The sequence below is a fragment of the Uloborus diversus genome, chromosome 9, assembly GCF_026930045.1.
Source record: "Uloborus diversus isolate 005 chromosome 9, Udiv.v.3.1, whole genome shotgun sequence".
Taxonomy (NCBI): Eukaryota; Metazoa; Arthropoda; class Arachnida; order Araneae; family Uloboridae; genus Uloborus; species Uloborus diversus.
In genome coordinates, this window is record NC_072739.1 from 18,287,528 (window position 1) to 18,302,311 (window position 14,784).

At 33.2% G+C, this 14,784-nt stretch overlaps 1 protein-coding gene across 1 annotated transcript; it reads left to right on the forward strand.

The window, feature by feature from the left end:
* Nucleotides 1–786: 786 nt before the first annotated feature.
* On the forward strand, nucleotides 787–13,313 carry LOC129229788 (ubiquitin-conjugating enzyme E2 variant 1-like). Its single transcript, XM_054864163.1, has 3 exons — nucleotides 787–872; nucleotides 6,513–6,661; nucleotides 13,179–13,313. Exons 1-3 carry the CDS (start codon nucleotides 848–850, stop codon nucleotides 13,311–13,313), a joined length of 309 nt encoding a protein of 102 aa, XP_054720138.1. The 5' UTR covers nucleotides 787–847.
* The last annotated feature ends 1,471 nt before the right edge of the window (nucleotides 13,314–14,784 follow it).

Here is a 14,784-nt window from a genome sequence, read left to right on the forward strand (position 1 = left end):
AAAAATAACTCAATGTTGTCAGTTACAGGTTGTTACAGCACATAACTCATTTTTAAAAAATATTTCTACATAGATATTAGTCGTATTTTTAGTTGGAAGTAAGTTTGAGTAGTAAATTTTTGGGGAGAGAGTAGTAAAATTGGGGGGGGGGGGGGAATATATAAAAATGCATTGCATAGATAGAAAAAATTGACCTTGATTATTAGAAGATATTTTGAAGTTCACAATGATTCTTCACAAAAATAGTTGAAGATCTAGTTCATATTTTTCCTCATTTGGTATAACAGAAAATCAGGACTTAGTGGTACTTTAATGAAAAAGTGGGACATTTTGGCAGAACTCTTGAACAGTGGGACTCTGAGGCAAAAAGTGGGCAGTCCCGCCCAAATCGGGATACCCGACTCCCTTTCGTGCTTGCTTCCGGGGGGGGGGGGGCGGATAGTTTTTTGGGAGGCGTAAGCCTTTATTTTTTTTTTTTTTTTGTTCAGTAGTTTTTTTTTGTTTTTTTTTAATAACAACTGAAGATGATTTATTTATAAATGCAGAAGTTAATACTTCACATAGCTTGAGGACTGCGTACAATGCGCCTTGCCTCCGTTTTCATATAGGGACTCTAGATAAACACAGGAAGGATGTACATCACGAGAGGACACCCAGGGTACCGGCGGGATTCGAACCCACAATCTCCTGCTTAAAAGTAAGGGTACTTTTACTTTGTGATGGAGGAGATCATTTTCCTATGTCCTTAAACAAAACTTCACACTTAAATGTTTATAGACGCTATTTGGCAACACCTCTTTACACACTGCGTTTACTCGTTGCTGCTGAAGTTGATAGTTAGTTAAATATGGCGGCTCCCACCGGCGGATCGGGTATGTTTCGAAATAAATTAAATGCTCGTTTGTTTCAAGTACAATCCAATTCTTGTCAAATTATTTGAAATATCGTTCCACATTTCAACGGATGGTATTTTTTTCATCCCACTTTATGTTCCTGTCTTTATCCGATAATTTGTTCATAGGTCGATAGTAAGCAATTCTGCAAGTGTTGTCGTAAAGTTGACTTTTTCAAATGTGTACATAAACTTTTAATAATTTTGTATTTGTGTAATCCTTGAAATTTCAGGCAACTTCACAATGTTTTCAATGCGTGCATGTTTTCAATTTCAATATACATTCTCTTTTCTCCGTTTTCCTGTCGGTATGTTTTTCCTTGTGGATTTGAAGTTTACTAGTCATGTGTTTCTTTATTCATTTGTTCAATTGTACCAAGTGTTTGTCTTTCGTGGAAATGCTTCATCTGTTACTTTTATGGTTTAACAATGATGGTTTTGAAATGCTCGAATGTCACTGTTGTAGTTTCTTAGTACGAGGTTGAGGTTAATTTTAACTCATGATAGGTTTTTTAAAAATAACTAAATATTGATGATTTTGTGTTTCCTATTGAACATTTTACTCTTAGTTATTTTCTTTGCTTTGCATTGTTTTTCTTCTGTGAAATGGAAGACCAGTTTAATCTGTTACTTTAAGAATAATTGTAAACATAGAAACCTCAGAGGTGGGGGTGTTCATGAATAAATCTGTATTGTAAAAAGATTGATATGATCTCTTATTTATTATGTGGCCAGACTTTGTCGTTTAAACCATTGTGAAGAGATAAAATGAAAAGACTTTTTTTCATGTTGTAGCAAAGATCCCAAGTCACATGATATACTTTAAAACAAAGCATTGGGAGAAATCAGGTTTCTTTTGCTAGTTTCACACAAAACGTGTCAGCTGTCCTTAGTTGTTGAGTCACGCAACTTGGGATCTCTGCATCAGCTTTTGCTAAGTAAATGATTCGACCTGCTCCCTTCAGTTATACTAATTCTTGCTCTAAAGTTGAAATGCAGTAGATACTGCTGACATTTGACTAGCCAGAAACTAATGAGATTTTTTTCATTAGGGTAAATCTTTTATTTGGTTTATAAAGATTTATGTTCCTGATATTTTTTCAAATCAATAACAGTTTATCGTGGTTATGAAAAAGTTTAATTTCTTACAAGTAACCTAACAACTGATCATTATAATTGATGTGTTTATTTTAGAGTTTGTGTACTTGGTTGCAGTACCTATTTGTAAACTCTTGTTTGGTATGATAGACAGCGATAGCCCAAAAAAAAAAAAAACCCTCAATAAAAGAAATTACACCTTGGGCACCCTCAGAGCTAGATAATGTAGACGCACGCCGTGCGCGGATATATCCGCTGACTTGCGGATACATTCGCCGCAGAGTTGTATGTCGTCCAATAATCGTAAAATTCTTAAATAAAAGATAAAGATTAGATCAATTGGAGATCAATTTGAAACGAATAAGAAGTAACGATAATATCTTTACTTCTAATTCTTTTGAAATTGATATTGATATTATTTATTTAGATTGTAAAAATTATTACAAGATTTATTTAGTACACCCACGCGTTCGGTGGATGTATTCGCTGCTGTGTGGATACATTTGCTGCGTGCATGCGCATCTCGCAATAATAGTTTAAATTCTTACTGCTTATTTCTAATTTGTTTTAAACTGATAGTATTTAATTAATTTGTTAAAGTTATAAATAGATAGTATATACACAAGCGCGTAAGGTGGATACATTCGCTGTGGGCATGCGCATCTCGCGATAATCATTCAAGTTCTTACTTTTCACTTTTAATTTGTTTTAAACTGATATTATTTAATTTGTAAAAAATACTAATAGATAGTATGTACGCAAGCGCTTAAAGCGAATATATTCGCTGCTTATGCGGATACATTCCTTGCGAGCACGCACATCTCGGGACAGTCATTCAGGTTCTCCTTCTTTACTTCTAATTTGTTTAATATTGCTAATGTAAAATGTAGTAATGAAAGCTAGATAATATGAACTGCTAAAAGAAGCTTAGTTTTGAAATTTAGCTTAGGTCTTTGCATCCAAAAGGCTCACATAATTGGCATGATAATTTCTTTGTAACCTCAAATCATATACCTGCAAGTATTTATTTCTTATGATTATTATTATTATTTTTTTTTTTTTTTGGAACACGGACACTCCCCCCCCCCCCCCTCTCTGTTTTTTTTTTTTTTTTTTTTTTTTTTTTTTTTTGTTTTTTTTTTTTTTTTTTTTTTTTTTTTTTTTTGTACGTGATAGACAATGATTAGCTTGCAGATACTTTTGAGTTTCGTGCGCAGATACTTTATCCTTTTATCCGACTCTGGGCACCCTCTAGGATTGAACCCATCGACTCTGTCGTAGTCGGAATGATTTTGGGGTAAAAGAGTCAAAATCAGGAATTGAAGGTTTATAATTCTAAAAGTCGGAGTTGATCATCCTCCTTTAAGCTACACAACTCTGCCAGTGCTTGCTGAATCAGAGTCGGGCTCATTTTAGGGGAAAGGAAAGTTGTATTCATAGTCATAGAGGTGGATACATGACCTAAACCGTTGACACTTACATAAGCGTAGCATGAAGGGGGGGGGGGGGACATGGCCACAACTTGCTGAACCTTTACCTTTTAGCCCCAGAATTGGGAAATTAGCACAAAAATCAAGAAGAATTAGCAAAAAAAATCTGCAAATATTTCTATTCATTTTATTTTATTATACCCACAGTTTAAATGTCGAAAGGGGCGGGGGCACATGGAGCATGTTCCCTGGAACTTAATGTCTCACTACATGAATTGTTCCAAAATCAGGTTGAAAATCATCATGAGCATCAATTAAGATTTCTTTTCGATTTATTTTACTTTATTATTATTCCAAATGATATATTAATACAATTGATTATGAATTTCTCATGCTACCATGAGCATAGGGTTTATTGCTTATACAAAATATTGAACAATCGAATTCAATAAAATGAAGAAAAGGCGAAAAAAACTATTTTGCTCTCCGTTGGCTGTGACTTCACTGCGCAGTCTTCCAAGTATAAGACTGCAAAAACAATTTAAAAAAAAAAAAATCCATACATAATGTGCTAAGACTGCGACTTATGTATCATAACATGAATTAATTTTAAAACAGTAAAAAAGTATTTTTGGTTTAAGAAAAAAAAACCATGATTCTTGCTTTAATATAATAGAAACTTGTATGATTATTTTTTAAAGTATGAAACTTCAAAATTTAAGTTAGAAACAATTTTAATATGAAAATATTGTTTGGAGTAGTGATTGATTTCTAACCAAGATTTGTAACCAAGGTTATCAATTTCGCTCTGTTGAAAAAAAGAAAAATTAGAGACAACCTCTTAGTCTCATCCTTAAACGTAACGTCAACAAATATCCCTATAATCATGTTCTTAAAACTTAAGCAAAAGGTGGTGAAGGTTACTGTTAGAGATTACAAAAACATGGCTGCTGAAAATAGATTCTTAGAAATTAGCAGTGTCCCAACGGTATAACACTCTCCCCTACTGCGTGAAAGAAGGTACCAGAGCTTTGATGCTCAACCTGTGACTCCAAGTAACTGCTTTTCTGCTTATGCATACTTGGTCCGTTTTTCACACTCATGATGGTCTGCTGGGATATGATATTGTGCTACAGGAAGGCTACTCTGTTGTGGGAAGGTAATGGACAGTCTCTGCAGAAATAAGTTATTAAGATATATTTGAAGAAACACAATTCACATTCCGTAATAACATGGCTGCCACACTTCCGTCCAAGGGACGGAATTCCGTCTTTTCAAAAGTTACGGCCATCGGATTTTTTTTTTCATGTTCAAAATGATTTTTATAGATGAAATAAATTTTTACTTTTGAATCTCTCACTCTCAAAAAAGGTCTTATTCTTCTGAGGACAAAAAACTGGCCCATCTGCTAAAGTTAAAAATATAAGCTGTTTTTAAATTACTAAATAAGTTACTCAATCTGTTGATTTCAACCAGTTTTTATCACAATGTATCTTATAGCCAAGAATCTCATACCTGAATATTTTTTTAATTACTATTTTTTTGTATGAAATATGAACTATTTATATGTAACCTGAACTATACAATCTGCAGCTTTTTTTTCTGCAGTAGCAAATAGTAAGTTTTTTTAATTGTATTTTATTATTTGGTTCTTTTTCTACTTTTACCTCCTAAAAATCTTGGACAATGATACGTTATTTTTTTTTTTATTTAGGTTTTAATTTTTACTTAATCTTACAATTTGGTTTTACTATATAGTTACAGCATCAAAAATTAGCATTATATATGTCTAAAACATCAAACAAACTAAGCGCTAACATTTTGGTGTCGCGAAATGGAGCCACGCGCTTTTCAGTCCTGGCCAAATTTTAGAGTGGCACCCATGCGTAATAAAAATGATAGGGAAATGCTGGATTTGATGTTTCTCCGTGCTTTATTTTTAGCAGGAACAAAATAAGCAGGTTTGTACAAAGTACATTATATGACAAAAATGCAAAAAAGTTGAAGAAGGAAAAGTTTGGATATACAGTCGACGCTCAATATAACGACCATCTCCGTGCCAGAGAAAAAGGTCTTTATAACGAGTGGTCGTTATAAGAGGTATAAATTTAAAAAATGTACACCGTCATCATGCATGCCCAAGTAAATGCCCAAATGTTTTTTATCATAGAAATTTTTAGAAAAGTAGTGTGCAAAATATTATGACAGAATATTAAACAAGTTTTAAAGTAGAAAATATAGGGAGGAAAATGTTACACACTTTCAGATCTGCTACTACTACTACTACCACAACAATTTCTGAAGATAAAACCAGAAACAGAGGTCTGCCTTTTTAGCAGACGTGATTTTTGCAAAACATTATCTTCTGTTTCAGATATAAGTGATAAATTGTGTTTCTCTTGCTTTCCAAAGAAACATTTAAAAGTCCCTCGAGAACCCCAAATCTTTAAGACCACTAGATTCAAACACCGAACTACCAATACATCTGTCAACTCCCTTTTCTTAGTAATCTGGAAATTTCTCGATTTTTCCTCCCATTATTTTTTCTGTGCTACTGTGGTGAACCCCAAACCACTTAAAGTTGGATTTGACATTGTAAACTGCAGGCAGATGTCCGTAAACAATAATCAATGTCATTTTAAGCTACAAATTTGTTTTATTGGAGAGAACACAAGAAATAGCGTCCGCTGATTCGGTCGCTGTATTGGATTAGTCGATACAGAACGGTCGTTATAACGAAAGCAAATTAACATCGAGTTTATAGGAACAAAGTTGGGACTTCTACCACTGGTCGTTATAATGGGACGGTCTTTATAATGTGTGGTCGTTATATTGAGCGTCGACTGTAGTGCCCTTTACTTTCTTACGGCGGTGCTGGTTTGTAATACTAAAAACTTGATTATGTAAATGTTCATTAACTTATTTATAAAATAATCATGCCATTGATTTGTTGCAAAACAATTTTTTACTTGATGAGAATTTTCGGAGATGAATTGGAAAGAGTAAAATATTTATTGATTGTAGATGAATATACATACTTTGTTGATCAATTTTTGTAAGCCATTGATTTTTCAATGTAATTTAATTTTTAGGTGTTGTAGTTCCTCGTAACTTTCGTCTCCTGGAAGAACTTGAGCAAGGTCAAAAAGGAGTTGGGGACGGAACAATTAGCTGGGGATTAGAAGATGATAGTGATATGACTTTAACACAATGGACAGGAATGATTATCGGACCACCACGAGTAAGTTTTGTTTCATGTGGATGTAATTTTGCAATGAAGCCTTTTTTAATGAATTTTTTCCTCATTTAAAATGTTCAGTCAAATGTTAATATTTTATATTCAGTAAGTTACCCCCCTATAGCCAGGCTAAGGTAGAAATACATGAAATCCACCGCCAGCTCAGTCAATTCCAGCCGAGGACTGCAGTTTCGTGCTTATTAGCACTCATCTGCCCGGCATAGGAGTGACTGAGCTGGAAGTGGAAAACCTCTTAAGGAAGCCTAGGGTGCCAAACAAACTGGTAGCCAATTCAGAATTAGCACTGACCAGACGAGTGACCGAAACAATGGTTCGGTTCCACTCGAATATTGAAGGCAAGGCAGGGTATATTCAGTAAGTTACGAATTATCGTAACTACGAATTCAGTAAGTACGAATATTCGAGTTGAATCAAACCATTGTTTCGGTCACTCGTCTGGTCAGTGCTAATTCTGAATTAGCTACCAGTTTGTTTGGCACTCTAGGCTTCCTTAAGAGGTTTTCCACTTCCAGCTCAGTCACTCCTATGCCGGGCTGATGAGTGCTAATAAGCACGAAACTGCAGTCCTCGGCTGGAATTGACTGAGCTGGCAGTGTAGTTCATGTTAATATTTTAGTTTTTTTTTTTTTGTTAAAATTGTCATTAAATTTCATAGAGGTACATAGCTCTCCTACTTGTTATTAAGCACTCAGGGGCGCCGACTTGCAAAAATTATTGAGGGGGCTGGACATCTCCGGGGGTTTAGGGTGTTATGTAATCCCTCGGAGGTCCCCTACCCCAAATAAAGGTCAGATTTTTTAACCTTGAAAATGCCATATTTTCTGGTGTGTATAATTTTAACAAACAGTATATGACACGGCATTTTCGAAGTAAAAGAATCTAAAAATTGGTTTACAAATTTTCTGGTTCAACTTTTAAATCATATCACTTGTCTTAGTAAGAGATTTTTTTGTTCTATTTTATGGGGAACCGTGCAGTTCCGTAGCTAAGCATTGATATTATAGGGTAGGAAGGACACTTGACTTGAATGGAAAGGCACTCCCAGAGACGCCGACTTTTTTAAAATGAGGGGGGGGGGGGGACCGTGGGAAATTTTCTAAATTTGAGATGAAAAATAGTGAGTTTTAAAGTTTTTTTTAAGCATTGTAAAGTCATATAATCAGCATTAGAACCCCAAAAACTCGACAAGCCTGACACATATTTTTTGGCTTTGAAAAAAGGAAAAAATAAATACAAACACACACAGTATTTTCGTAAAAAGGTAATTTAATTTACTCATGTTTTTTTTTTAAGACCAGTTGTTTTTTCATTAGTTATACCGGCTAACATATTCAAGTGTAAACGCAATCTCTCAATGTCTAGGTTATTTTTGAAAACTCTATTTTTCAAAATTTGTTTCACCTCTGTTAAATAAAAGCAAAGCACTTTTGTTCAACTGCAATGATCTGTGTGAGTCCAGTTGATGTAAACAGCCCAATAATTCAAGATTGCACCATTTCACAAACCTCAATATAAATTGCCTTTGGGATTTTGAAAGCGTGCGGTGAGCTGGCTTCATTGTTTTCATACTTTGGTATACGTCGACTCCGAGGAAGCGAAGGATCATCATTTTGTGAAGATTTTTCTTTTAAACACAATTCCCAAAAGTATTCAAAACTATCACGCTTCCCATTTAATATACAAATCAAACCCTCATATATTTTTTCCAGATCAGCAACACTTAGATGAGCTCGCCGCAGCGCTGCCCACCGGCAACAGATTTGACCCGTATGTTCGCGCACTGGGACAAAATCTAAGTGTGCTTGCAGCACTATAACACAATCATTATTCACACTACTCGTTTTCAGTTAACCTGCTTACTACCGTAATAATTATTTGTTTTGACTCATTACTGAATGTATTTTACAAGGTAAACTATCTTCAAACAAGGAAAATAAAAGATAAATTTATGAGTTTAGAAAACATAATATAATACTTTTCTTGATTTATTGAGGGGGCTCTGCCCCCTCAAAAATATTTTTGAGGGGGCTCGGGCCCCCTCAGGCCCCATGGAGTCGGCGCCACTGTAAGCACTTTTACTATACTTGGCCTGTTTGTCACGGAGCAATATGAGGCCTGGTTTTGCTTATATTTCAGCAACTAGATCACTTATAGACTTCTGGATTTCACTAAATGATTTACATAATCTTAAGGTACAACTTGACGCTGAAAAATTAAAATTCTGAAATAAAATAATTGTTTCAGTTAGGATGGAAAATAGCAAATTTGATGTAATTCCCCCATTAAATGTTTAAATGTAAAACCCATTGTTACAAATTTCGTTGCCTTGCTACAGTAATGTTAAAAGCAATCATAATGAAAATATTGAATCAAGGCTTCTCTGGAGCAAGAATGAAATTTATTCACTGCTGTTGCTTTCTATGGGTTTTTATTATCCTGCCAATAATCAATAACGGAGTAATCTCTGAAGCAAGCATAAATCCTAGAGAGGAACAAGGATTAAATTTTAGTGCCAACTGCTTAAAGTTTTAGACACGTATATAGGTTTTTGGTACTAAGTACCCCTTTTAAGTACTGAGCATTTATATGAAAAAAAAGGTGAAGTTTTGTGATGATAAAATTATTCTATTTCTGAAATACATTTACACTAAAAAGAATAAAATAACAGAATTTTTTAAATACTAAGCACTTTTCAAAATGCACTCAAAAGGACAAAATAACTTTTCAAGATCAAAAAGTACAATTTAAGCATTCCTTTAGTTTTCAAAATTCCAAGAAAATGACACCACTAACGATGAAAAGTTTGGTTCTAGTCACTTTAAACCAAACATTCCCAATAAGAAAATTATGCATGTTTCAACACTCAAAGTTATGATTGGAAGCAAGATAATGATAAATTCTCTTCATGACTTGAGCCGCACATTTATTTGTTTGTGGTGTCATTTTCTTGGAATTTTCACAAACTGAAGCGATACTTGAATTGCCCTTTTTGAGCCGGAAAAGTTATGGCTCACAAAGGTCAACTGGGCTTTTGTACAGAATTTTATTCATTGAAAAAGGGTTTTAAATAGAGACGTACCGAGTAGCACTTTCGCCGAGTACCGAGTACTCGGCCTTTCACTACTCGGCCGAGTACCGAGTTACCGAGTACTCGGCCTTTCACTACTCGGCCGAGTTACCAAGTACCAATTAAGTTTTAAGAAGAACCACCGACACACATGTGATGAATTTTGAACTCATTTTAATAGTAGTATAGACCTCCTTGTCCATATAATAGTTTTTAAAACTAAATTCCTGCTGAAATTCAATTACGCATTATATAAACAATTTTGTTTGTGTCAAAAATTTTACAAAAAAATTATTTTTAAAATTAAAAATTAATAAATAAAAGGTATGATTAATCAAGTTGGAATTAAAACAAATTACAGTAAAATCCCTCTAATGCGGACACTAACAGGACAATTTTTTTTGTCCGCAACAGAGAGGTGTTCGCAGGATAGGGGTTTAATAATGTTATTTGCATTGGAACTGGGGAATTAAAAATTGTCAGCATAAGAGGGGTGTCCGTTAGGAGGGGTTTCACTGTATACCAATCAATTATAGCTTTAGTCCGCCAAACATAAATAATTTTTTTAATACAACAAATGTGCAGGAACACTTCAGACACGTGTTTCTGCCCCCCCCCCCTCCCCGTTACATGGAACGTCTTTTTCAGTGCATAACATGTGAGCTAAAGAATGTAAAGACATTCTACAAAAAAAATCTGACTTTTGTCGGATGCCTTTAAATCCACGAGCTCCCATTTTGTGCATTGTAGAAGGAATTCCTTGTAATGCCAAAACACGTGTCTGCAGTGTTCCTGCACTGTACTTTTAACGTTGTTTTATTTCCTTTTATTTTTTAAGCAAAGATTTTATTTTTTATAACTAATTTTTGTTTGTAGCAAAAATTCATTTTTAATATAAAAATTCCATATTTTCTATACTTACCTTTTTTGCATAATTTTTAAAAAATAAGTTTTATTAACTTTGGGGACATTAAAATAAAGAGTTATTCCATTAAAGCATTACAAACTTCATTATTCTCAAAATTTAAATTTGACTTATAAATTTTAATTGTAAATGATTGCAGAATACAATGCTTGCTCTTTTTTTTTATAAATTTTAATCTGCCTTGGAGAATATACAATTTTTTGCAACTACTCGGTATTGGCCGAGTATCTGATCAGAATTTGGCCGAGTACCGAGTACTCGGCAAATTGGCCGAGTAGGCCGAGTACCGAGTAGTTACCGAGTACTCGGTACGTCTCTAGTTTTAAATTTGTTAACTATTTTTTAACTGCATATTTTATTTTAAAAAAATGCAGTTAACTAACTTAATGTATTTATAAACACCTAGTATTTTGTGGGGGGGGGGAAGCATCATATTTAAATGAGTCTTTAATTGTAATGTTAATATAATCTGCCATTACTTATTGCATTATGTACCAACAGCTCTAAAATATATGTAAAACTTTAAGTTTTACTTATAATTTGAAGTTTCGGAAGTCGACAATCTAATATTTCTTCTATATCGGTACTGTACATATCTTTTGATTTCATGTTTATGAATGATATTCCATTTGAATCTTGGAAAAAAAAAATCTTGAAAGATTTAATTTCTAATAACCTGCTGAAAAAATTGAGTCAACTTAAAAAAGTATGTACACAGTAAACTCCCGATTATCGGGAGTCGTATTATCCACAGGTCTTTTTAGTTAATTTTAAATGGTCGTTAAATATTTTTTAATAAACTTATGATTGTGTAATTGTATGTTTTTAGTTTTTATATTCGGTATATTTTTTACATTCAATGTTAGTAGAAGCAATGTTTTTAAGCTAGAATTTATAATTCATATTTTTTAGCTATTGTATACAGTAGTCTAGTTTTATACCTATTATTCGGATTTTCTGTGGTTTTCGCTTATCCTCAGTCAGAGACGGTGAGTGGGGCTTATAAGTGTGGAGGCAAATTTTTTTTACGAAGTTGAAGACTATTTATGCTATCTTGAGTGATTGGGGGGGGGGGGGGGGGGCTTCTAATGTTCCTTTGTGAAAATGTTCTGGAATTTTAGTTTTAAAAACGTGTTTTAGTATGACAGTTTTATCAATGTTTGGGGAATGGGGAGGAGTTTCCAAGGTTGTCCTTGTAATGTTTTTTAATAAAGTCTAATTATTGATAATAATAATATTAACATAGAAGTTTAGACTGTCTTTCCTAATGTAAGGGTAAGGAAGGCTCTTCCCGAGGAAAAAAAAATCAAACTGATGTCTTAAAGATCCAAATTAAAGCCATCTTTAGCAAATTTAGAGCGATTTGATTGAGGTTCTTACCCAGAAGTTTTGCAAAGATTAAAACATTTTTTAAACGTCTTTTAAAATGTTGTTTCAGACTTTTCTTTTATTGCCTTAGGAGGAACAAAAAGGTTCAGAGGTTCTCCCAGCAATTTTTTTTTTTTTTTTTGAACTGAGGAAATCTTAAGAACTCAGTCTTGAGCTTCCTTTGGAAACTTAAGAAAAAGATACCAGTATTTTATTTTTTTTTAAATTTGAGTTTTAAAAATGCAGTTTTACCTTACCTTGTGGATTCTCTTCCTGATTCCCCCCCCCCCCCCCTCAACCTAGTGTCCTCATAACGCAAATTTAGTTCGTCTTTGTATTTAAAGGAAGGAGGGAGTGCATTCGAGGACTTTTTCTCTAAGAAAATTTATTAAGCAATATTTCGGTGACATTAATGTTTGGGTAATCTCACCCACAATTTTTGAAATTCAAATCTTAACATTGAGGCCATCTTTGATGATAAATAAGGTGTAGGGGCTCCTCCCCCCCCCCCGGATCGCTGCCACTGTCCATGGTTGCTGTGCAACCCTATTTCATGGATAATCGAGAGTTTACTGTAGTACTCAATTGAAATAAAATGATATTATTTATTTTGTTTGTTCATTTATTTTTGTATTTTGCATGTAAGATATGTACTAGGGAGTAAAAGGAAGAAAGTTTTCATAAAAAAAGTTGTTCAACTACTTTTTAATTGTTTTGAAAATTTCCTGTTTTTGCATCAAAATACTGGTCCTACATTTTCCTACTTTTTTGACAAAATATCCTACTTTTTGATTGTCAAAATACGCTATAACACCTGCATAAGATTTAAGAAAAATTAAAAAGCAACAACATTTAAATTAAAACATCTGATTGGTTTCTCTCTCTACAATTTATTGTTTTACAGGTGACAACATTAGTAAGTGACAATTCCAACTAAATTTGCATTATGGTACTAACACTATAATTTTTATTAAGTATATTAAAAGATATTCTTCTGTTTTGCAAATAAATTGTCAATTATTAAAATTTGTTTGCTGAAATAAAAAATAAAATATTTACCCAAAATTCCAACCAAATCAAATACTGATCAAATATTTGATGCATCCATCAGATACTAAATTTAATCCATTTATTTTCAGACACCATATGAAAACAGGATCTATAGTTTGAAAGTAGAATGTGGACTTCAATATCCTGATGAACCTCCAAATGTTAGGTTTATATCAAAGATAAAAATGACTGGTGTTAGTGAAAGTTCTGGAATTGTAAGTTGATTTTTCTAGTCAAGCAATGAATATTTTTGTGATGTTTTTTCTATTAATGATTGAAATCTACATCTTTAAAAGAGTTTTTCTTTTTATTTATTTTATTTATTTATTTAACTTATTATTTATTTTTTTACACATTAGCCTCAATTTTGTACACTCAAAATCCAACATCTGCCTCTATAATATTGTCCTATTTTGGTTTACTGTCAAATTCTATGGCATGGATATCACTGATTTTGTGCTTACCATAATTTTTTATCTTTTTTTATGTCTCATATTCCATAGCAAAGGATTTACATGATGGCAATTTCACCATGCCATCTTCCGAATTTCAACTCATTTGCATCTCAGTTGAATTAAAATTCAGAAATTCAGAGGTAGAAATTTAGAAAAAAAAAAGTCTCTGCTTTAACAGACCTGTAACTATAAAATCCCCCTTGCCCCACCCTTCCGAAACATTACAGGAGCAGTACTATGATCAGTGGCATACCTACAGTGGTGTCACCCGGAGTGGTAATTTGTGGTGTAATCTCCCCCCCCCCCCCCCCACACACACAAGAAAAAGAAAAGGTTTTACTATTCAATGTAAACATGAAATTCATACAATTTTCTGAAACAACTACATTTGTGTTATAAGGATATTTTAAGTCGGCTAACTACACACGACAGCAGGCCGTCAGGACTCAAGAGGTCAAAAAAGTAAGGAGGTGATGAAATTTATGGCCCTTTAATAATTACGAACATAGGCAGAGTGGTAACACAACCTAGAAATCAGGGAAATTTTAATTTCTGGAAAAATTAGGGTATTTTAAAAAATTTCTCAAAATATCACTGAAAAGTATAGTTTTCAACCACCAAACCTATGAAAATTTTTCCTCTCTGATATTTCTTTTCATTTTGAAAGGAAAGTTTATTTTTTTCCCCCCAAATTAAACTTTTTTCACATTCTAAAATTATTTTTAACTGCTACAAACCAGCAAAGCCTCGATCTAACCGAACAAAAAAAATGGATAAAATCTTGTAATACTACTTAAAATCAGATATGCTTTTCATTTTTTTTATTAACTCAAAAATTCTAATGATCATGTTAGTAATTATTAATACTATTTTAATATTTTGCTTGATATAGCTATGATCACAACATTTTTTGCATCTGTGTTGGGAATTGTATATTTTGTTTTTCGATTGTTAATAAGCTTCGTTTAGAAGGCTTGTAAACAAAATTTATTTATTTTCATTAAAACCTTAATTCAGAAATATTTAATTAAAATAGTCTAATCATTTCAAGTGCTAGTTTTCAAATGTCACATGTTGAGATTTGAAATTAATTAAAAGAAATTTTCATCTTCAAGTACTTTGAATGTTATCTTACTGTTTTCTTGATATACAAACTACTACTGCTTGCCTTAACTAAAATCAGGGTAATTTTTGGAGCTAAATCAGGGCATTGTCAGGGAGCATTTTTTCCAGAATTTTG